Source organism: Phaenicophaeus curvirostris, chromosome 17, assembly GCF_032191515.1.
Source record: "Phaenicophaeus curvirostris isolate KB17595 chromosome 17, BPBGC_Pcur_1.0, whole genome shotgun sequence".
NCBI classification, from domain to species: domain Eukaryota; kingdom Metazoa; phylum Chordata; class Aves; order Cuculiformes; family Cuculidae; genus Phaenicophaeus; species Phaenicophaeus curvirostris.
The window spans coordinates 10,428,782-10,453,250 of record NC_091408.1 but is presented as its reverse complement, the minus strand read 5'-3'; the positions used below and the strand labels follow the sequence as shown (position 1 = coordinate 10,453,250).

Below are 24,469 nucleotides of genomic sequence, written 5' to 3'. Positions count from 1 at the left end.
CCTTGTTTATCGGAGAAGGGCAGTCTGTTCTCTTAAACAGCAAAATATATCCCGGTGTTATTCTGACGGGACACGTAGTCATCTCCTGGACCTTGTGGCCTGTGCTGGCTACACCGAATAGCGGCGCGATGAGTAGCTCTGGTATTTTTGAGTTAAAAAAGGGAACTGGGGTGTGCTTCGAATTCCAGTGATAAACTCCAGCTATTTACCAGTCGTTGATATTTATTTTGGTCCGATTTTGCAAGAACCTTGCGATTTGAAGTGTTAACTTTCAGTAAGGGCTGCAAATATTAGTGTTTGCTGTTGTTGCTTTTCAAACTAAAAGCTGTTAAGATGTTTAATGGTGATATGCTGACAAAAGTGGTGATGAAAAAGGCTGCATTCCTCCGTGAGCCTGTCTGTGCTGTACGGAACTTTGGGAAAGCACAGATGTGTGTGTCATTTTCTGCCTTAAATCTTTCCTTTCATGGAGTTTTTTTGCTTGCTCTTGACTCCCAGCAGCTTTGTGCTGAGTGACCCATAACAGCTAAGGATTGTGGTGCCTGGGTATGTTTGAATACAAAGCAGGCTTTTTAAAGCTGTTACAGAAGAGTCAGTCAAGTAAAATTATTTGTATCACTGAAGTAGGACATGTAAGCTGGTTAATTTTAATGAGTTGATCAATTTACAAGATCCAAAGTCAGGCAGGTACAGGAATGCGTTGCTCTCTGCTTTAATAGCATGTTTGAGCAAAGATTGGCATTGTGCATCAGAAATGGTGTTTTTTAGGCTTTCATGCAGTCTTTTATCCTTCTGAATAAAGATGGAAATTCTGAACCAGGTAAAGAAACATATGGTTTTACCAGAAATTATTTCCTAGAGTGATCAATTACAAGGAGATGTAATGAGAAATACACTCCTTAGGGAGAGGAAGGAGGGATTGCCATTACATAATATCCCTTGGGAGAATTTCGGTATCGCATAATGAGGTTGGTGATGGAGCATTTGGGGAAAATGCCTATGGATAGGAATTTTTTCTTCAGATTTCCATAAGCAAAACATACGACTGAAAAATAGACTTGCTAAAAGTACTACTGATAGGTCAGTAGGTGAGTGCTTTGCCTCTGTACACATTTCTTTTGTTCTCATAACTACTGAGTAAGAGATTAGGTAACCGTAAGATTAAAACGTCTGCAGAAAGAGAGATGCTGGTGAATAATTTCCTTATTTATTTAACACCAAGGGTAGGTTATTAAGGGCTTGTGTTCTCTTTGAGGCTTCATTAAATTATTTCTGTTTATCTATTGAAAGTAGGTCCTAAGGAAGAGGAAATCTCTGACCTTAGTGGTGGAAATACAAATGGCTTTATCCTCATGCTGGTGAAAACGAGATACATAGAAATACGTATACGCGATGTTGTGAATTAAGTGAAACTTGGTAGCTGGGTGTGTGTTGCCAGAGTCCTCTGATATCCGAAGGACTGTGTTGGAGCTGACTTTCAGATGGAGAAGAAAGCGCTTGTTAAAAATGACTTAAATACAGCCTTACATTTTTTGTAGCCATTGCCTTAAGCGGGAGGGCAATCCATCTCCGCAGACCTGCCCAGCAGGAGCGTTCACCTCCCGCATCCGCGTGTGGGCTGGGGGTTCAAACCCACGGGCGACACCGGTGAATGGTCCTCGCTCCTCTGCCACTCTGGGCGATTTGCTTCATTGTAGCTGCTCATTTACACTCCGAGTGTCGGCGATCCCTGTCATTTTTCTGGTGGCTCACGCTGCTTTTGCCCCTGGAGTTATGAATGTGCCGCAGCTTTGCGGTTCCCAAGCCGAGGAGCACGGGGACCTGCTGGGGGACTCTGCTGCTCCAGGTGGGTTTGCACAGCCATCCCTGGCTTCTGAAACTGGAGGTGCAAAGGCTCCTTGGAATCCAGGCCCTGGTTCTAGAGGTGCACGGATAATATTTTGCAGTATTTTGCGTGCCACCGTGTGGCTGCCGGGGCACGTTGCAGCTGGGATTCCTCCGGCAGCCCCGCTTTGAGTGTCATCTTGGTGGTTTTGTGTGTCAGTTTAATCTTGGTTGCCAGTTCTGGTTCACCTCATGTTGACTCACATCCTGATCGTTGGAAATGCAAACGGGAACGGTGGCTGCTCGCTGCTGACCAGAGCGTGGCTTTCCAAGTCTAAGGCAGGGCTTAGCTTTCCAAAAAAGTGGAAAGAGGTGCTGGATTTAAGCACTGAGAGTTTGCATAAAGGATTTGGTAACGTAGGAAACGTAACCCTCAAGGAAACTGAAAGTACGTGTGACTGATATTCGTGGAGGGCTTGATTGCAGTTGGTGACATGGGGTGGTAATCTGCCTCGCTGCCTCATCCCGTTACACTACCAGAGTGTTACAGAGAAATCCCTGCGCTAACCATCCATGGGAACATCTCCCGAGATAGCTAATGTCATTTTGAGTGGTAAAAATGCCAACCTGTGACCGTCTGATCTTGCAAACTTAAACTAGGATGGTGCTTTTGGCATCAATATAGAAAAATAGGTTCTGAAAACGTCCATTTGTACCTTGTAGCTGCACTGAAAGGGTTAAAGATAAATAAAATTGGTGTTCTTTAATGCATAACAATAAACATTGCTTTCTGGTTCATCGCAGGAGAAGAGCTAGAGTTTACAGGAAAATAACATTTCAAGGTGGCTGCTGTCACCAAAGAGATTTCTAGCTTGCTAACAAAATGAGATTGTCTTTTTTAAAAATATTTTTAATTTTGAAAGTACTTAGTCTGGTTTATGTTCTTGTGGGAAAAACGTTGAATTGCCATGGAAGGTAGAGACAAGGTTTTTAATATTGAGTTAAAGCAAGCAGAGTACATTGTTTGCCATAATGTTTCTGTGAGGGGTAAGAAACATCTGTACGTGGATGCTGTTTCTGCAGTAACTGATTTACCAGAGGAGAACTGGGGACACAATGGGTATAAATCCTGTTTGATTTTTTTCCATGGAATAATCAGCAGTAAAAAGCGTTTAGGCTGTTAAGATACCTGCAAGTAGAGCCTTACTCCAAAGCTGTAGGCTGTAAAGTTATAGCATAGTCTGCCTCCAGAATGGTTGGAAATCCTTCACAAATCTCTCTTAACCGCATCCCTCCCATGTCCTGGGATGATTGGCTCTCTGGCAAAGCCTTCCGTCGAGGGTGGACTGTAATCCTTTTATGTTACTTCTTCAGTGCAGATTACGCAGCAAGAAATAATTAGGAGATTAATTTTCACCTGTCACTGCCAATAATAGATAACCTTGATACAGTGACAGGGCTTGGAATTTGGGGAGCAGAAAAGCATTTAACCCTGTGGTGATTGCTGCAGGGACCAGGCAGAAAATGGTTGCCAGAACATGACCTCCCTGCTCGCTGCCACGGGAAGGGAGAGACGTGTTCGTCTTTCAGCTTCCTTGTCTCCTGCCAACGCTTTGCCTTTATCCGCGAACGTGCGCTGTAAAATTTGCTCGGTGCCGCAACGGTGGCACACGTGCCTCGTGCTAATCAGCCCGGAGCAGACGTTGGAGACCTTTGTAGCCTAGTCTTTTAATTCAAATGCAGTTCTGTTGCTTTTCATGATTTCAATTCCCAATCTGACTGGTATTCCTCATCTGCTAGGGAAAGGAGCAAACTAATGAAGATGGCTTCATTAGGCAGAGCGCAATTTAGTCCTTGCTTCTCTCCAACAAATGCGGCCGAAAAAACATCCCAGAAGTAACTGTGCTTTTGGTCTTTGGAGAAGGCGGAGCTGAGGTGTTTCTGCTCCCTTTCAAAATCAATTACTAGCTCACATCAGATGAGCTTAAAAATGTAGCCTGTGCTCTAAGACAGTGAAGGTAAATGGGGAGAAAAAAACCCACCTTTCCCCTTCCGTTTCTCTTTTATTTTTTCTTTTGTGCTGAAGTTTAAATCTACAATCTGTTGAAAATGTAATGGGAAACCAGCCTACAGAAAATGCCATTATTCATATCGTCCTGAGCTCATTTATTTTATCTGCAATAGTAATGATAAGACAGGCTGCTTGGCAATGCTGATAAGCTGAGAAATATCTTAGAGCTATTTGTAAAAGTTAAAGCAGATCTCAGTACTGAGAGATAGGGAAACTGATGAGCCTTTGGGCAATCTGCAGAGCTGAAAGCTAATAAAGATTTTAATAGGAAGGCCTCATTAGGATTAGGGAGAAGATCTGTTATCTGGGATTTACACAACACAAACGGAGGGGCAACTTTAATTTTTGCTTCTTTGTGCATTAAATACTGATGCTGAATGTGAAGCCTTTTAATTCTGTTCTGGATCTCTTCATGCGTTCAAGGAGCCATGACCAGCTGTTGGCTGAGCAGAGATGGAAGGGCGGTTTGTGTGGGAATGCATTTGCCACATGTGAGAAATGCCAGAAAACTGTCATATTCAGGAGCCAGTCAACTTCTGGAGGTGCAGAAATAATAGTTGTTTGCAGGTGTCTGGGAGGTGTTCTTGGTAGTGTCTGTTCTCTGCTGTGAACAACACTTCTGATTTTTGAAGAACAAATGTTATGAGGAGCAGATGAGGGAGCTGAGGCTGCTTAGTCTGGAGAAAAGGAGGCTGAAGGGAGACTTCATAGCTGTCTACATCTCCCTGAAAGGAGGTTGAAACGACGTGGGTGCTGGTCTCTTCTCCCAAGTAACAAGGGATAGGATGAAAAGAAATGGCCTCAAGTTGCACCAGGGTATCGGATATTAGGAAAAATTTCTCCACTGAAAGTGTTGTCGAGCACTGGGAGAAGCTGTCCAGGGAGGTGGTGGAGACACTGTCTCTGGAGGTATTTAAAAGACACATAGATGTGGTGCCTACGGACATGGCTTAGTGGTGGAGTTGGCACTGTTAGGTTTACAGTTGGACTCGACCTTAAATGTCCTTTCCAACCTAAATGATTCTGTAATTCTATGATAGCTTGTCTGCCCAATTCAGCCTAATGGAGCGTGAACTCCAAATCCCACAGTGGTGGCTTTTTTATTGGTTGTGATCACGATATGGATGAACTATTCTAGTAGAGGAACTGTCTCCAGTAGAGCTGGAGTTGGTATGGTAGGAGTACTATGCCATGGGTGACCTGACCGAGTGGTTTAGTGGTTATACCACAGCAGTGATTTCAGCACCGTGTGCATTTTTCTATGTGATGTACAAAACGTATACTCTTTGAGGACCTGTAGTGTGTGCCAGCACCGATCGCGTGGGCTCAGCTGTGTTAGTCCTCATACGTGGTGAGATACGCAAGGTGTGTGCGAGCTGCTGAAAAAGCATTAGTTTGTCCAGGGTTGACAGATGTATTTAATATTTTTTCTCATGGACTATCCAGACTTTTTCGTGGTTGAACTGGATTGTAAAGCAGGAGGAGAAGCCTCACTGGAACATTCTTCAGTTTGCTTTTGAGGGCTAAAGCCGTGTCGTAACCTGATTCTGCTAAGCTACAGTTGAAACCATTTTTACACACGGCCAATGATCTAGTTGAATCTCTGATGTAGGTGAAGGGGTTTTTGAGGTGATAACCATGCTGGCTGTGAAATGCCACGTGTGCGACCACACCTGTGTTTAGGAACTCTCTGGTTTCTTCCTTGTTTGGAGCACATGTGAGTACAGGAGTCTTGGCTTCTCCACCGTTTTCATGGCTCAGACCAACTCCTCTATTGCTGCTGGATCATATAACCCTAGTGCTAACTACAGTAACATGCTTCCATGGAAGAGTAATGTTTCTAAAGTACGTTCTTGTATTTTCAGTTGTCTTTAATGCAATGTAGCAGCCAAAAACCAAAAGGAAGCACAGCGTCGTGAGCCACAGAGAAGTCTGTTCCAGACTGTAGTTCAGGATCTGCTGGTTTAAACCAGTAGTTTCGTGGGGCCTACAGTAGACAGGGTAATGATGGATTTAACTCCATATATTCTATCTTCCACGTGCTTAAGGAACTTACTCAGAGCAGCTGCAGCTGTAATCCCCTCTCCTGTGCCCTCACCAGTGTGGGAACAGGTGGGCAGAGCTGCGAGGAGAGCACCCTGCCCCTTCTGCCCAGGACCAAAACACTTCTCATCATGAGCCGGGGTTGGTTTATTGCAGCTTGTTCGTAACAAGTTGCAGCTTTTGTCAGCAAACCAGCACGGCCTCCTAAAGAACTAGCGCTATTTGCACGTAGCATGTTGCTCCAGCAAGGCTGCCATTTGAGAAGTTTCTAATATTTATGTTTGATATGAATGAAACTTTTTGTTTTGTCTGTAGACCGCAACGGAACTGGAGCTGACTCGTATCAGGAGTGCCTTGATAACAAGCAAGGTATGAGATCAAGTCTCTCCAACATGGGCACTTGGGACTGATTTAGCTTGATTTCTTGCAGCTGAATTGGTTGCTGTCTGTCTCTCCTCGCTCTCTGTGTCTCCTTGTTTTGTTTTTTTTTTCTTTTTCTTTTTTTCCACTGTCTTCAAGCCAATTCACTGTTAACAGTTCCATGTCAGCTAACCTCTTAGCTCAGGGTCTCATTACACATTTGTAATAAGATTTCTTGTTTCTAGCACCCCAAACCCTCTCTTATTAATAAGAGAGAACATGGGAAGGTTGTGAAACAAAAGTAGCACGTGCACTTGCTTACAGTTTTCTTCTTCCTTGAGGTTCAGTTGCACAGCCAAGCAGAAAAATGTTATAGATGAGTTAAGGGAAGGCATGTGCTAGGCTGGGTTACCTTAACACTAGGCATCTTATGATAACTTGTGTGCTGACATGCTGACTCAGACCTCTCCAGCCAGCTGTCTTTTCCCGCGGCACAGTTGATAAGATCTGGAAAAGTCTCTTGTGACTTACAAGGGAGTGATGATGGTGAGGAAGGAACCTGTTATCCTTATCATACTGCAAACATGGAAAGAAGAGTCACACCGTTAGAAAGGACAACTGCAAAATTATCTCAGAAATGAGACCCAAAGGCAAGGTTATTGATTTTGTATTTAGAAAAAGGGTTGGTGCATTATGTTCTCTTCAGATGTCTTCTCCAAGAACTGCAATAAGTGTTACTTCATCACCATAGCCTTGTAGTGAGTGTTGAACCTTCTCATAATCAGGGAGAACAAGCACCCTTCAGTCCAGATTTTCATTCGTGATGAGTGACAGCAAAGAGATAAGAGGGAATGCTTTTCCTAACCAGGTTAGAGGCATCAGTTACATGACAGCTTTTTACCTTGCTGTTGACCCAGATCCGTGACAGTAGCTGAAATATCATTTGATGAATTTCTGACCCTTCTTGCGTAACTTTTCTAAAGTAGTATCAAGAAACACAAAAAATTCTATCCCAATTTTGGTGCTTGGTCGAATTTAATTTTTCCACTGGTGTCTTTGCTTTCAGTATCCATCAGTCAGTGTTATATGTGCTTCAAGTCAAAGCTGCTGCGAAGTGCATTTCCCCTGCTGCTGTTGGGTTTGGGGTGGGGCTGTTTGGGGGAGGGGGGCTGGGGATTTTTTTTTTTGTTTTGTTTCCCTTATCAAAAAAAAAAAAACCAAAACAAAACCATTTTCTCTCTGGGTGGCCTTTACGTTCATCTTTTCACTATATTTCTCTCCTGGTTGTAGTAAATACTTAATCATTGCTAAGCTTTCATTTCAGAAGTTACAACTGGAAGACTAATGTGGAAGAACTGTAATCAATAATGGCTTTTTTATTAGATTAAGTTTAAAAGTCTTCCAGACCAATGTAATTCAGGATGTGCCTTTGATAGATAGGTTGTTCTTTGGTAAAACAGGTTTTTCCAGTAGTTTTTTTTCTAGTTGACTAGGGGGGATTGTTCCATTTGACATTGTGTAGAAAGCAACTGAGTTTCACTTTTTAGAAAAATTTAGTATTCTCATTTTTTTCAACCAATTGCCCCTTTGATGTGTGAGCTACCCTGGCTGCTGTGGGTAGGCAGTGTTATATAGTGTTCGATCTATCCATCACTTTCAGTTGTCTGTCAGTACCCTCGATTTTTCTTGTTGTGTGGTTTCTGATGGGTTCCTTTGACTTTGTTGTTAACGTATGAACTAGCTGTATTGTTAGAATCGCTTTCAATCCAGTATGAATTGGCTCTGGTTTGGGTAGTTTACCAAATCTGTGCTATGTCATCATGTTTAAAGTAACAACCTTTAAGAACATGGAGGTTTAAAGGTAAAAGTATAAGCGTTTAATTGTAGTCAGTCCCTTCCTGTCCAGTCCACGTTACATTTTGTGAGCGTGCCATAGAGTTGAATCCACCATTTGCAACAATTTACATTATATAAAATGTATAGCTGACAGCAGACCCATAATTCTGGTTGCTTTCTGTTATGTTAAAAACAAAATACCACCAACGGCTGAAAGTAGCAGTGACTCTTTAAAAGTATTAAATCTTCAAGCCATGTGAAATGCAATTGCCATGGCTTCTTTTTATAACAGCATGCTTGTCTCCAAGAAATTATGCTATAATGAGGTTTGGTTTATATATTTTGCCCCTTTCTTCATTAAAGTGCTATCTCTTGGAAGAAGCGCTTTGTGTCTTGAAATACTGCACGGTTAAAATGAAGGCAGGTTTATAAGGATTTAATGTACTCGGGAACGAAGGTTTTGCAGCTTTATGGCAAAGATGTTTTAACAAAGGGCTTTATGGTAAGGGTGTGCTGTATTTTAGTCAGGCAGTTGCTCAAGGGAAAATTTTCAGTGTGAGCACATCACAGCAGCATGGAGAAATTCAGAGGGAAACGGGCCTCTGAGATCTAGTTGCCATCTTGGTTGATACTAAGTCTTATTCTTTGCAGTTTCGAGCTCTTGATTTTTTTTTAATTTTTTTTTTACCTCTTGACTCAAGGAAGACGATGTCCTGCACCGTGTCATGCAGCAGTGCAAGCAAGTCATTGAGGTTTCTCATTTCAGTGCTGAAAGGCAGGGTGCAGGAGAGCATGCCTGGGACGGCCGCAGGTGGAACCGTTCACATCTTCTCGGAATTAAACTTTTTCAGCCTTTTATTCCCAGTATTCATTATTAATGTCATACTCTAAAAGCAAGACTTTGAGTGCTTGGGGTTTGGAAATGAAGAGGGCAGCAGTTTGGAGCAGTCGCCTGCCCACTGTGGTAGAAGACACGTCCTGAATCTGCGTCTTTCTCTAGGATACAGTTAATACCCATGGTTTCCTGAGAGCCAAGGGGTTCTGCCATGGAAAACAGGTATAAAATTACAACCAGACACAGATGCTGCTGGAGCTTCTCAATAGGAACTCACTGTTATTATAAATAAAACAATACTGTTTTAAAGGTTAGGCAATGAAAAGCACTTAGCTAGGGCTGCGGTGGCAGCCAGGAGACATAACCTCACATCCTTGAAGCAGTGCATTGAGAGATGGTCTAGGAAATGGATTCTTTCTTGTATTCATAGAAAAATTGTATTTTACTTGCTTCAGCGGTCTTCTTTCCATCCTCATGCCTTTGGGTGGATTGGCAATAGGTATTTCACCCTGCTGGGCTCTAGCTTTCCAAGCAGAGCTACAGGAGGAACTCATTTTTCCAACTTTCTCTTGCTTGGAGGGTATCATGGTTCTGTGTTATTTCCCCACAGATGAATTAGTTGATATTTTTCTGAGATGAACATGGTTTCGTCTTTCTGATGGCACTGTTGACTTCGTAGGACTCTTTATAGTTCTCTTCTGGTATTTTACGCTACCTTCTAAATTCAGTGCTACTTATTGATTTTTGTTAGCTCACCTATAGAGGGAGGATGAATGTGTTCTGTAGCAGCATTTGGGAATAAGGACAGAAGGTAGTTCATCTTGACGATAATCAAAATTAGGCTGCAGTCAAGGCGATAGCAATGCCTCTGCCCTGAGGTTATGGAGAACCGAGCGCTCCTCCACTGGATTTGGTCTGTTAGTGGATCTCAGGAGGGTTGCCAAGAAGTCGTTACAGGGGTAGGATGCCTGTAGAGTCAGGCTTGATTTTGAAATAGTGGCTATTAACTGAAAACTTTCATCCTGTTACCAGTTCCCTGGGCCGTGCAGCCCCAGCGTGTGTCATCTCCTATTAGTCTTGATGCAACCAATGACCTTGTTTGTGTGAGCGTGTTAAGCGCAACATTAATGTCTAATTTGACTTCTTTGAATTCAGGCAGGCTGTGATCAATCACCTGAACTCTCTTGACAGTGGATGTGGCTGGGTGGGATAAGGAGGACAGATAAAATGTGTGCTTGAGCCAAAACTCTAGGAAACTGGGAAACTACTTGTGAGCCTGTGTAGCTGATATAACTATAGCTGTTGGTGGAAACAACTGGAAGGCAAAAGCAAGGAATTCGTGGTCTTAGTAGAGGTTTGTTCGACCTTCTTCCTGTCTGTTTAATGCCAGCATGCTAAATGAGACTGCCAAGATACAGAGGCACCTTTTAGAAGATGTTATTGGGAGAAGTTTTAACTGATTCCAGTTTTTGATTCCTTTTGAACCCCAGCAAAATTACCTCCAGGTTGGCAAAGATGAATTATGAGGCAGATAAATAAAAATGGCAGACTGGCACAGCTGGATTGAAAAGTGTGGTCAAAAGAATTGTCACCAAAGATGTTATTTCCATTAAATGTTTTGAGATTTAATATTGATTTCAGTGAAATTACCCTAAAAAACAGATTTCCTCCAAACTTTTTATTTTTATATATTTGGTTTGGATCTACTTTAGGAGGCGGAAGAATGGAACTTTTGCTTCAAACAGATTTTATGTTTTGAATTTGGCTTTTTTCACTGCATGAACTGTTTTTAAAATATTATTTATTGCTTGTATTCCAGTCATGCCTGTGCACTCTAGTTATGGGCGAAATGTCATTTTGCAAACCACAAAGCAGCCTGGCAGGGGTGGGATAAGTTTCTACCTGAAAAAGCTTTGGGTTTGTATTTCTGACTGGGGCTGCTTTGATTGCCAATGCCCACTTAAATAAAAAAAATAAAAATTTAAAAAAAAATCACTTCTCATTTTACAATATGTTGGCTGCCTTTTTGTTTAAAGAATTATAAATACATCAGCAGATTTTCCACAAAAACACATATGTTTTCTTCCCGATGCGCATGATGACGCACTGAGAATCCTTGCAAGAGGCCTTGAATCTCCTTCAAGTAGAGGATAGTGCTGAGGTTGAAATTGAAATTTTAAATAACTCTCTTCATTAAAGAAGATGCTGGCGGGGCCTTGTTAGCAGAAGAGTTGCCATTTTCTGACTAATTTTTTTTGCCAGCACGGGAACAAAGAAAGAAAGGAGGGGGGGAGTGGAATAAAAGCCTGTGTGAGCGTATGTACAGAGGCTGCAGCTCTCTAAACTGGTAATGGTATCTGGAAAGAGTCCAGGCTGTTGTAAATATGAACTTTTGTCAATATTCCCCAAGCTTCTTTGGACTCTAGGGTGGGCTTTATTAGCTGAAGGTCACACCATTGTGCTGTCTCCCTCTCCTGAGACCTCTGATACCTTCCTGAAAGGACAGCCCATTATCCCTGGGCTTAGAAGCCAGCTTTCTCTTCAGTGGCGCTGAAGCTGATAAGCTTAAGAGGCATATTTCATCCCCCCCACTGCTGCTTTCAGGAGACAAACAGTGTTTATCGTTCCTGATTAATTCCAGTTGAACAAAAAAATAAAATAGGAGGCATGTGTGTGTGCGCACGTGCACGCATGCACAGAGTTCACATTTTTTTTAGGCTGGTCTTGCGTAACGTCAACTCATCCCACTGGCCACAGTGAGCAGCCTCTGGTGCTGCTGCTTTGTTTTTTCTAGGTGCTGTGTCCGAAGATTGATTTAGTAACATGAGAGGATCCTGGGCTGCTATCAGTGGAAAGAGAAGGCGGTGGAAAGGGGGACGGGGTAGCAGCAGCCTGAGCATCGAGGTTGGAATTGATTTGTGGCAATTAAGTATTAAGGTCTGCAAGAGCAGGACCACCCGCTGGGAGAGTGGCTTTCCATCACCTGCGAAAGATGAATGGCCTGAGGAGAGAGCAGGGCAGGGATTTTGTACTCGGCTACCTGAAAAGAATCATAAAAACACACTGTATCTCACTTCCGTATCGTGCAGCCCTGTTCATCACAGCTAAATCCCTTTGCTGGGGATTTCATGCAAGAGAGTTGGAAGATAGAAATGTTCGTTGCTTCTGCTGCGTTGTTTTCTCCATTTTTCTCTTCGGATCTGGTTTTAAATTTGTCTGGAGGTGTCTTGCTGATTTTCTTGTTGCTGCTATTTCAGTAGAAATGTCTTCCATACATGACTCCCAGCTTCCTAGGGTTACTTTTTTCCTTGCACTAAGATTCAGAGTGTAGAATGAATAGCAATGAGTAACACGTGCAGTGAATAACGTTGTGCCCCACGGCTCTGTAAAACGCCTAGGTGGCAGTGGCTGGGGCATCCAGGGCAGGAGACCTGTGCTGTGGGCTCCTCTCCGGCACAGCCTTGCTGTGCAAGACACCTCACCTCCCTGTGCCTGCGGTTTTCAGAGTGGAAAATAAGAATACTGGCACTGTACACGGTCCTGTTGGTTTGGATGACCATGAAGCTGCACCCTAAGTTGGGCCTTTTGTAAAGGGCTCTGGTTTCTCTGGTTTTGTTGTGTTGTACTTGCCAAAGTTCAGGAGTGAAAGAAGAGATTGCACTTGGCTGAAAGGAGCCTGTTGGTATTTGGACCTAAGGAGATTATATTTCACACTGTAAAACTCTCAATTTTTCAACCTTCTATAAAAAAAGTAAAAATACTAGAGAGCTGCGGTGTGTGAACCGCTTTCTCTCATTCTGCTTTCCGTTTGTGTTGAACAAACGGGCCCCAACAACAGGTAAGGGGCTTCCCTGCTCTGCCCCCGCCTCTGCTGCTCCTGCAAAAGCACCTGAGGTGCTGCGCTGGACAGGAGCAAATCATCTGCTTACTGTATGTTGTATCAAATCTTTGTTTTGCTTGTCACGTGGGCTGTGCTTAAACCGGATTCTTGGTACTCAGGTTACAATAACTTCATTTCCTTTGCCAGAACAGAGATGGAACCATATTAAAAATAATTGTACAGAACTATGTTTACCTCTTGCCAGTGAGGACCGTGTTTAAAGATGAATTTTGCTATTATGGCTCCAGTGCTAGCGTAAACAGGGTATAATGGGAAAGGCTGTAAAGTAATAGGGCTATTGGTCATCTTCGGGGGGAAGGAATTTTCATAACGTGTTTCAAACTGGAATAGATCCAAAGCTTCGGCTGACCAAGCACAACTAGCATTTCCATTTTGAAGTCTGAGTGGCAGCATGATGTGGGAGTGGTGGGCCTCTAAGAGTACTTCTTAAGAAGTAAATTGCACAAGCCTGTGTGAACTGAGGCACGCATTTACTTTTGGTTTGTGGATTGAGCTAAACTTGTCACTCTTCTCATAAAATCGAACAAAGTTTTAGATGAGAACCTCCTTAAATACACTGCAGACTCCTTTTGAAGGGCAGAGTAGATTTGAGGGAGAAAACTACCTTGGAATCTTAATGAAAAGTTCAGAAGCTGCGTATGTGACACTTTATCCAGATCAGTTAACATGGTAGAAAGATTTTCATTAGTCCAGTGATGCACCATAGATGGCAGCAGGATACGTATTTGCTTAGACCCCAAGTTTGATGATAAGTGATGATAAGTTTGATGATAAGTAATGTTGTTATGTTATGTTAAGCGAGCTCTTCCCTTAAAACAGAGTGAGCAGAAATTACCTCATCAGACAAGATGCCTTTGGGCTACTTCCCACTGTTAGGTATGTCCTAGACCCTAGACGCGGTTTATTTACTCGGTGTGAACGGATTGTTTCCCTTTCCCTCCCTGAATCTGGCCTCCGGTTGCTGTTAGCAAAAGTTTTTCATCTCCTGTATCGCAGGAAGCATTTTAGCTCTTGCTGAAATGTGAAGCTCCCTTCCTTTATTAAAATTAAGAACCACTTTCTCACATGGCAAAATGATAATAAAGACTGAAATTGGATCTATAACTTCATGAAAAGAAAGAGAATTTTTTGAAGAGAAATCATGCATGGTAATACCTCCATTGTTCTCTCTGTGTTCTTTGTATTGCTTAACTCTCTGCAAACAAAGAACCCATAACTAGAACTGTAAAAATAATCCAGTCATTTAAGTCAAAACTCGAAAGGCCCTTGGGAATCTCGTGCAAAGGTGTGCCCTTGAAATGGTGCTTTGTCGATTGTCTGAACAGGTTTGAACATCCTGGCCCCAAGGACCTCTCTGGGAATTTTGCTGCTGACTGCAGTGGGGTCAGGATTTCACACTTGGCGCTTTGTGCGTACGGGCAGGCATTGAGCAGAGCTGTCTTTCAGGCTTTGAGAAAGTCTGACTCCCTCCTCACAGGCAGGCAGGAGATTTTCTAGTTGGTTGCACTTGTGAATTCTAGTTAAGGAAATTGCTTTTGGTCCCCCCATCTTTGCCGCTTACTTAAACAAACACGCAAACTGGAAGCACACACTTGCGCAAACCTCAGCAGCAAGTGTGTCCTCAAGATCTCGCTACTGATGTAGAACTTACACTGGTTGGCAACGCGGTATTAAGCTAAGATTCAACCCTGCCATTTGGGCAGAAAAGTGGGGAATTTTATTCTCAGTTGCCATTCAGATGTCTGAGCCCAGCTGGTTTGAAGTATGACGGTTCATTCCCTGAGCTTGAACACAGATCAGTACAGAGGTTGTATTGTAAATTGAAGCAACGAGTACATCTTCACCAGTTTATTGCACAATAATGTGTTTTTTAAAGTGCAGGTCTGTCCAGGTTCAAAGTCAGTGGGAAAGGAAGGTACTTGAATGAACAGTGAAGAAATTGGAGTGCAGATTCAGCTTACCAAGGGCCTTCAAAACTCACTTGAACATAGAATTTAGCCCTGTTTGAGCAGAAAGTTGAGCCAGATGAGCTCTCAAAGTCCCAACACTTTAGTGACTGTGGTTCTCTGTTTAGATGTCTTATGCCTGCCAGAGTATTTGAGCAAACCACTATATTGTCTGAGCCTGATCGTTCTAAACGTGGACATCGTCTTCCTGTATCCTGTCACAGTTCAGGGAGCGCAAAGGAGAATCACCAGAGTTGTAGCAAGTTCCCCTTTGTCCTCAGTCTTCCATTCATGCTGCAGTGGCCACTGACAACATCTGTTGTTTAAGAACTGGTGTTGATGGAATAAGCTCTATGAAAATGAAAAACAGAAACTGAAGAAACCATAATAAGCATGATATAGGGCTCCAAGAAAACTGGAACGCTTAAGTTACTTAATAGTAACTCTCCATCAAGAGAAAAAGATTAGGAAAAATTATTATAAAAAAACCTTCTCATCTTTCAGGAGCAAATCTCACAGACTGTTGTCAATCCAAAGTAGTCCTGCAAAGCTCAACAAACTGACTTCTAGAGAACTTGTTTGTAGTTACTACTGCTATCAAGAAAGTGAGCTATGTACCCCTTGAGTTGCTCTCAATAGTTGGAAAGGGGAGTCAGAAACCTACGTCCTGTGCATGACGCAAAAGTTTATTTAGGCTTCTCTGCCGCTCAGGGGATGGCATAAATGTTGTAGTGGCTGAAAGATTTGTTTTAACTTCTCCATCTGTAGCTGTAATGGAATATGAAAAAACTTAGAAATTCCTCGAAGGTGCCTGGAGAGGCCCAACCATGGTGTTGGCAGGAATGTGTGTTGAAAGCTGCTCGGCAGAGGGACGTTTCTCAGAATAGTTTGCAAAAAGTAACAATCACAGCTCAGTACGAACAATTAGAAAAAGTTAGAAGTAAATGGTTAAATTTCCCAACTTTTTCTTACCTAAATACATCTAACAGACATGCAACCCCCCTTCCCCACAACGTGGTTGTTCCTCACTGTAGCTATGTCTTGAGGGCTTTTCTTAATGAGCTGTCTCCTTCTGTCCAGTATGGAGAGAAAAACAAGAGAGTTAGAGACCTTTCTTTGTCCCCATGTGATTTTAATCTGATTCATTCATTCCTAACCATTTTGAGGGATTATAAAAACAAAACCTGTTAAATCTTGGTTCTTGCTTCTTTTCTTTCTCTCCCAAACATCATCATTTGTTCTTTTATCATGCTGCATTTCTTCACCCATGAATCGGCTGGCTTTTTTTTTTTTTTTTTAACACAAAAGTCCAGTGGGGAGGGAGGGGGGTGATGGGAGTGCTGCTTTCTTTGATTCGTTCAACTCATAAGTGTTCCTTGGCCTTTCATACTGAGGAGTGGATGCAGCTCTTGAACAAATTGGACCTACTTGTTTGCTGGCCTAGGCCATCTTGTTATCCAGCCAGCTGTGTTTTGATCTTGGAGGGCTGTTTGAAGATTAAATTGAGACATCTTTTGTTACTATTAAGTGCAGTAATTAAATCAGCTCAGTGTTATTTAAGTGTGGAAGATGTCGCTTCGCTGGCCCATGGGTGCCTGAAGTTGCCATTAGGCATCTGTGTTGCTTCTAGTGCTAATGATGAAGAGGTAGGAGAAAGAGCCAAGTGCTCTCTAAATAATTTTCAACTCTTTCTGGGTTATGCTGGATCCCCTCCCCACTTTTTTGTGTGATGTTTCTCTCCCATCTCTTCTCAGTTCACGAAGAAGGTTTTTGAGAGGGAACTCAAGCTTTTGCAGGTGGAGGGCTGGAAGTATTTGCTCCATCCTGAGCGACAGGATGACGTGGAGCGGCATGGGTGAAATGTGTGGCCGAGTTCCCTGGATCAGCAGCTGCCGCTCTGTCTCTGAGTTTGCAAGTTGTTGGCTCTGTGAAGGACGGAGGAGGCTGAGCTGTCAGGATGGATGCAATAAATGAGCAAAGTTGGCTGCGTCCCGCCCCCCTTCCTCTGCAGGGGGGAGTCTGCCAGTCAAGTCGAGCACAGCGAGTACGCTTGTTCCTATGAGGGTCATTGGAATACAATTTGCTGGTGAAGACTGGCCTGGCTGTGAAGTGGTGGCACCTGGGAGCTGTGAACTCTGGCTTAGGCCAGGGCGGATATCGTTCCGAGGTCACCTGGGGCTTAGTGGGGTGAGAGTCAGTTGCCCTTACTCGGTCCCCTTTGCCTCCTGCTTGCCAAGCAGATTGCTTTGGGAGAAGTGGCTGGAGGTGATGATTGGCAGCAGGGAGCAGGACAGGGAGATGCTGGAAGAGAAAGCGAGATCCTCTGTGGGAGAAGCAGTTCTTCGGAGGTCGAGTATGTTTTAATGTTGGGTTAAGTTGCTCAGCAGTATTGGTTCGTTGCTGTTGGCAGCACTGATCACTCGAGCGTTGCCTTGCTCATTCCTATCGTGCCTTTTAGAAACCCCATCTTACCTCCTGAAGATGCAACTTGCTGCTCTTGTGGTTCCCACAGTGAAATTCAGCAACTCTCATTCTTGATAGGGGAGCAGCAGGCAGTATCGCCCACAGCCCCTTTCAGCAAACCAAGCCCGCGCTCCATTCTTGCTGCTGAGCCCCCTTGTTAGTCTGTCCTCCTGGATGCACCCGATTCTCCAGCTTCCATCTCCAGTAATTGCCCAGCAACATCTGTTTGCATTGCTTTGTACGCTTCTGTGTTTTATAGAGGGGGAAGTGTATTTGCGCTGGAAGTGGTTTTGAGCTGTGGGAAGGGCAGAAGTATGGCAGATGGGTGGGGATGAGAGAATCAGGAGCATGATGAATCTGTTTTTCTTACCTTGTTTAAAATTGCCTGTTAAAATTCAGCAGCCGCACCTCCCGATCAGCCTAATGGTGTCTGCCATGTTGCGAATACACAGTCATTAGTTGGTCCAATTCATGCATGCTGAGGTAGGAGGGTGATGTGAATGCAAAGGAGATGGAGAGAATAGGAGTTGGGGGGGCAGAGGAAGGAGGGGGAGAAGCTTGGTAATACAGTGACAATGAAACATACGGTAGTCACACTGGAAAACTTTCTCCTTCATTAGCAGGGATCTGTTGAGTTTCTGCTCACATTAGGGTAATTAACACAAGTACAGATTGTTGAACATCTGTGCAGTTTAACTATATGGCCGGTTCCCAGGCTTTAAACAGGGCTGTGAGGAGCCAAATGCAAAGCAGTATGAAAAGCCCACACACTATTCATTTTAGTGAAATTAGCATTTCTGGATGAAAGCTGATGTTGCACGTCGGCTATAAATTTTCCCTGGCCCGTTGCCAGGTTGGCTAATGATCTGAGGTTAGTGTTCATTAATAATATTTTAAAATTTGTTACTTTTAATATTCAGGAGGGGAAGTTTCTATCTCTCTCTTCTTTTCTTAAAAGGCAAAACAGAAAGCAAGCAAAACAAAGCATATGGCTATATTATATCTAAATGCGTTTCTGATCTTTTTCCAGCGGAAACCCAGGAAGGAATTGTTGGTTCAGCCTCTACTGGGGACTTTTGGCTTTGTGGAACCACCAAGGCTTTTTAGTATTTCTGACCAAAACGAGGTTTTATTTTTCCAGCCTTATAAATGCCTGGGAGGCTCTGCTTACAGTGTGTTGTAGATATGAGCTGCGTACATAAGGTGCAGTGTTTTGTCTGCAGGGTGGTGGTTATACGTCAGCATCCCATATTTCCATCTGGGTGTGTAGATAGGGTTGCCAGTGTAAAGGTATAGCTGTATTTATGGAGAGCCTTCTGCATCAATTATCCCAGTGGACTTGTTCTGTGGCATCTTGGAGCTTCCTCCTTGCTTATTTTCACCTTGCCAGCTGTGAGTGGCTGGGGCACAAGGCGTGACAGGTTCTTGAGCATAATGGTTTGCAGCGGCGAGTTCTCCGCAGAGGACCCTTCACGCCACAATTGCCTCTTAGGTCTTGGTCCATCAGAGCCAGTGCTTGTTGGCCTTGAGGCTGTGTAGCAAAACCACTTCCCATGTGGGTAGGGGCAGGCTAGTTTTTCCTTAAATGCATGATTTGTGAAGCTTTCATCATATAGGTTTCCTGACACTGATAATTCACGGTCCTGTTTTTGATAGTGGGTTTTAAGCTCTTTTTTTTCCCCCCACTTAGCACCTAGAAATTTTCAGTGGGAATTTCACACCCGTGGTTTCAACACATGACCACCCACAATATTCTCTCCTTGATGTGATTTGCCTTGGGGACTTTTTTCTAACCGTCCTTTGGTGTTTCACGATATTCCCAGTCGTGGATGGGCTTGGGTGCTCTGGCTGTGCCTTTACCGAAGCTTATGAGCAATATAACTGCATACTTGAATACACAAACACACCTGCTTTTGTATACAGTTAAATTAAACACGTTTCTACCACGTTAGAAACTGTTTGTGGAAGTGGCTGTGCATTTGAACCAAAGTGTGAAGGGTGTGCCAGGATCCATAAAACCTTGGAATTCAAAAGCGCAGCGCACAGAGAACCTGTATCATGAAGGCATTGGCATTTTTTTATTAGTCATGTTATGTCTTTCAGATACTAATTTAACATATGCTGAAATAGAAAAACAAAACAAACAACCAAACAAAAAAAAAAATCAGATTTTTCCCACTAGTGGCATTAGTGTAAGATAGAATAGCCCCTATAGTGGGGACAACAATCACTACACCATGTGTGTCCGGAGAAGACATTCATGTGTGAAGAGAAAAATCCTACCAACATGCATGAAAATAATAATTCTTCTTAGCACCATTTTGTCCCTGCTGTTTTTCACTAAGCAAAAAAAAAAAAAATTCCACGGTGGGTTTTTATTTTAATGTAATCCCTGTGGGTTGGTGTGGACAGAGCTGACCTTTGAAACTCCACTTAAATTTTCGAAGGGTTGTGTGTTTTTTGTTTAATTGGGAAAGGAAGGGACTTGATGGCTGGGAGGAAACACAATTCTTGCCAGCAGCACAGGGCTTTGGTTCTGTGGTTCAACTTCAGCTCCTGCTCGGTAATGGCTTGCACTGCAGCCCAGATTTGAGGGTGACATCACTTGACGTTGTTCATAGAATCACTGGGTTGGAAAACACCTCTTGGATAGAGTCTGGCCATTCCTATCTGCCACTAACCCATGTCCCTGAGCACCTCGCCTACCCATCTTTTAAACACCTCCAAGGACAGGGACTCAGTCACCTTCCTGGGCAGCCTGTTCCAGTGCCTGGTGACCCTTTCTGTTGATGAAATTGTTGCCATTTCACCCACCAGCTCCTCCACGGTCTGCAGACAAACATCAGAGCTTGTAGAGCTTCGTGTTCTTTGTGACCAAAAAGCCTTCTGGGACCCAAATGGAGTCTTCACATTCAGTCCTGGAAATGTCTGGGCGCCAGGAGCACCAGCACCCTCCTGCCCGGGAGAGCCTCAGAAATTCTGTGCTCAGTGTTTTATCATGGCAGGATCACTCTCTAAGTTGAAGGTGTCCGCACAAGACAGACTCGCTGAATCATATAAAACTGTGGAAGTTCAGTTAAATACGCGGTTTATTTCTGAAGCGCTAATTTAGTTAATCTAGTCCAAAGGGAAATATGGGCTGGCCTACTTACTCTTATAACAGCTTAGCAGATAATTATTTGTCTGCGTGCACATGGCTGCACACCAGCTTAGTTAGGAAAAAAAAATTGAGTTAAATGTTTATCTATATATGATTTCTTGCCCTCTCCATGAAGGATGCCGAGAGGTGACACATTGTACAGTAACAGCAAGGGACACATGTAGCTCAGAGAGAATCTCTAACAAGATGACAGAGGGCATTTGCCCTTTTGAAGAAGGGTACGCGCTGAATGGAGCATTGACATTTCCTCTACAGTAGTCTTGCCGAAAGGATCCTGACCATTTGGGTGAGAAATGTTTGTTAAAGTCTAAATTGGAAAAACAATTTTTTTTCTTTTTCAACAGGAAGCAAGACGTTTTACCTGGTTTTATGCGATCATATCTTAAACTAATGAATGAGCCCCATGTAGACAACCCCAAAAGAGTGAAAGGAGGAGGGAGAGTTGTTGTCAGAGACTGGGTTTCAGGGGACTGAGAGAAGGAGTTTCTTAGGGACACTTCCTTCTTGAGCATGGATTGTAATATTCCAAAACCTGTAGAACTGCAGAAACCAATTTGTGGTTTGGATGCGGGGGAGGGGGGGGGTGTTGACACTTTATGTTTAGAAGCTTCCTCCAGCCGTTTAGCTATTTGATATATGGGCATGCAAGTATCAAAATAGTCTCATGCACTGTTTCTTGACAGCAAGAAGGTGGTGGAGGGCTATCCTTACAAGTCTTTGAGACATTAGCACTGCCTGCTACAGGGATGTGCAATCCAAGATCTTCTTTAAATTAATCAGTGTTACTGTGTTAAGCAGTTTGGCTTTTTCCTGGACTTGATGATAGTGTTACTGGCAGAGTTGTGACACTTAAGTTGGTGAGGATGTTCGCTGTTATCAAGGTTAACATCTGTGCACCCTGGATTTTTATTTCATGTATCTCTGCTTGGATTTCTATACAAGACAGTCATGCTCAGGAAAGAAGAACCGTATTCCTATTAAAACAGATGGATAGTCCTGGTTTATTTTCACTACGAGGCAGAAACCAAAGTCACCTATTTGGGTATGTGGAACTGACCATGAAATTAAAGAGCTGCTATATCTTCAGATACACAGCCAAAATGAAATGCAATTTTCCTTTATTAATGCCCCTACTATGCCTCAGCCCTGCTTGTTAAGAATATTTCCCACAGAATGGACTTAAAATGCCCATTCTGTTCCTGAAGAACAGAAAATGACAACGTATCCAGAGAAGGTTTCAGAATTTTGTAAGATAGCAAAACTGCGGCTGGTGAAACAGAACTGTCAGCCTTGGACTGTGTCTGAGACCACAAGTAGTAATTTCACTTCCAGAGAGACTAGTAATGATTTTTCTAGCAGATTTTTCCGGCCTGTACACTGTGTATCCCTCCCTGTCTGGGAAAGGCTGTACAGCATGCACTGAGAAACTCGAGGACATCATTTTGAAGCACTCCCAAAGCTTCCTTGGAGGTTTCATTTCTCACTAAGCTGATTTCTGTGAAGGAGCAAGCTCTCTTGTTGTACATGATCACTTTGAAAAGGTTGTTGCATTTATTTAAATACCTAAAATAAGCTCAGAGAACTTGAGGCTGTTACTTTAGTTAGGCTGCATATTCTCAGCCACCTCTCAGTCCTTTATCAGACCCGAAACGGAGCGCATCTTGCTAACCTTGCAGTTGCGTGGTTGGAATTCCTCCATTGTGTAGATGAGAACACTGAAGCAGATCTGAAATTACTTGCTCCAGGCCACCTAATGCTAACAATAGGCCACACAGTCCCTCAGCCTCTTTCTTTGCCAAAACCAATCTCTTGTGTCCGTGTATGGAAAAAGAAAACCGAGCAAAGCTAGTGGAGAGTAGTATTTGTTGTGATAACAATGTGCGTTCAGTCCCAAAAGGCCATTGGACAGTGATGGATACAGCACTGTGAAATTAAAATCGCCAAGAAATGCACAGAAGGAAAGGCCAAAATGGTCGTTGCCATGCACGTAGGTGGACGTGGGAGCATGCAGGCGGTGAGATGAAGCCAGCAGCGTTTGCAGGGTCCGTCAGCCCCTGCGCCAGCCAGCCCATTTGCATTCTTCTGTCAGGGAGTTGGAAGCTGCCACGGAGCAGTTTATGCTGCAGCCCGCTCTGGCCTTGAATTATGCATGACCAATTTATCATGCCCCCAGCTGAAAAACTAATTGTGTCCCTGGGATATATTTACTAGAAATTGTAGTTTGCTGCGCTGGGGTCCCCAGAGTGTCCGGCAGAGCAAATGACTGGGAAGTTGGAGCGTGTTCAGAACAGGACTCCTGGCTCTGCTGGAGCCACCGTACTGTTGATAGATTTTTTCACTTCGACTGCCTTTCTAAGGGCTCCCCCCGCTCCTTCCTATTTTTCTTACACTGCATTACACTTAATCGGGCTGCAGGAGTCCTTCCAGTAGTCTCCAGTTGTAAAAAGCACGCTGATGTGCCTGAAAAAAAGGCAATTTATTCAGGAAATGCCAACCAGGTTGGGGGGGAGAGGGATGGTTTCTTCTGTGTGTGGCTTTTATTTTTTTTTATAAGCACAGTGTGCCTTCGTGTAATGTCTCCAATTACCATGAACATCCCCTCCCTCTCCAGGTCTAGAGTGATGAGATTCCCTAATTACTGTCATTTGAACGAGAGGTTGGGGAGGAGAGGATTTCTTTTCCTCATACAGAGCTCATGGGGTGGGCTTAAGCTTGCAAATGGTAATTTCTCAGCAATGAAATGCCAACTGTCAAACCTGTATCTGGCTGTAAACCCTCTCATAAAGGTAGAACGGAGCCATAAAGATCATAGGTGGGGGCGAGGTTTGAAAGGGAAGGAGGTAATTCACCTATAAATTAATCACCAAGTTCTGTCTGTCCTCCCCCACTTGTCACGGGAGGAGGATGTCAAGGAGTTAATCACAATAAAGGAGTCAACAGTAACATGACTTCAGAGGCAGAACAGCCCTCTGGAATCTTGTGCTCCCTTTTTCTTAACCCTCCTTGTCCAGTCTCGTGCAGCTCTGCCTGACACAGGTTGCAGCGAGGAGCTCGCGTCTCCCAGGACAGCAGGAGCAGTGCCAGCCGCTCCCACAAGGCTTCACTGCTGGCAGTGCAGGAGGATAAACTGGGAGGGTGGCTTTTCCTAGAGGTCCGGGGGCTGCAGGCTGGGACATGGGAGAAAGGGATTGCTCCTCTTCCATGATGAGCGGGAGCCTTTCTTAGCCTTTCTTGTGCTGATCACAACTTGTTCTCCCCTAACTATTTACATAGCCAGGCTATGCTTTCCCACTGCTTTAATGGGATTCCGTGCATGTCCCCTTGGAGGAGAGCTGTAGGAACTTAATTGGGCTGGAAGAAAGGTGCTGGCAGAGGTGCTTTCATAAGTAAATTCAAGATGTATGAAGTAGTTTGTATAAACTCTTTGCAGCAAGTGTGTTGCATGGGAAGCTGAAAGAAGTGAAGGTGGTTTTGTTTTATGTTTCTGAATGTCACAAATCTGGATCAGCTTTTAAACATTCAGAAGCTCTCTACAGCTTGCTTACTTCTAGTTCCCCAAATTTTTATTCATCATCAGTTCCTCAGAAAGATCTGGTAAAAAGATTTTGTTCAGGTGACTAGACATCTTTCTGCAGAAAAAGTAGAGCAGATCTGCTGCGTGATGAGCCGTGCTCCTTTTTGCAGAAAAATGTGGTACAACCAGTGTAAAAGTAGATCTGAAGCTTGTGAAATCATATCACAGAGAAGGCATGAGCAGGTTTTTCCCTGGATGCAGGTAGCTGGAGCAAAACCAAGACTGCAGAGACCAAGGCTGCTGTGGTCTACCAAAGCAGGACTGTGCATACTGTATCTCCTCCAACCCTGGTGGCTGGAAATAGGCATGAGTCTGGAGATCAAGTCCTTGTAGGATCCAACATTGTAAGGTTGCTTTGCTCCCTTTAAGCTGTTGGATCTACTGGTTTCCAAAGAGCAATGGTCATGGGGCACAGCAGATCTCTGTGTGGAGAGGCAGAGGAAATCTTTGAGCTGA

General features: G+C 43.6%; 1 protein-coding gene across 22 annotated transcripts in view; it reads left to right on the top strand.

Moving 5' to 3' along the window:
- FBRSL1 (fibrosin like 1) overlaps window positions 1–24,469 on the top strand; it is a 537,563-nt gene that overhangs the window by 431,096 nt on the left and 81,998 nt on the right. For 16 of the 22 annotated variants that reach the window (XM_069871045.1, XM_069871060.1, XM_069871056.1 and 13 more), the window contains one exon: window positions 6,254–6,307. The exons of the other annotated variants lie outside the window; for them this stretch is intronic. In XM_069871045.1, the coding sequence (XP_069727146.1) occupies window positions 6,254–6,307 (54 nt within the window). The remainder of the gene's footprint in view (window positions 1–6,253; window positions 6,308–24,469) is intronic. 22 annotated transcript variants of the gene reach the window in all.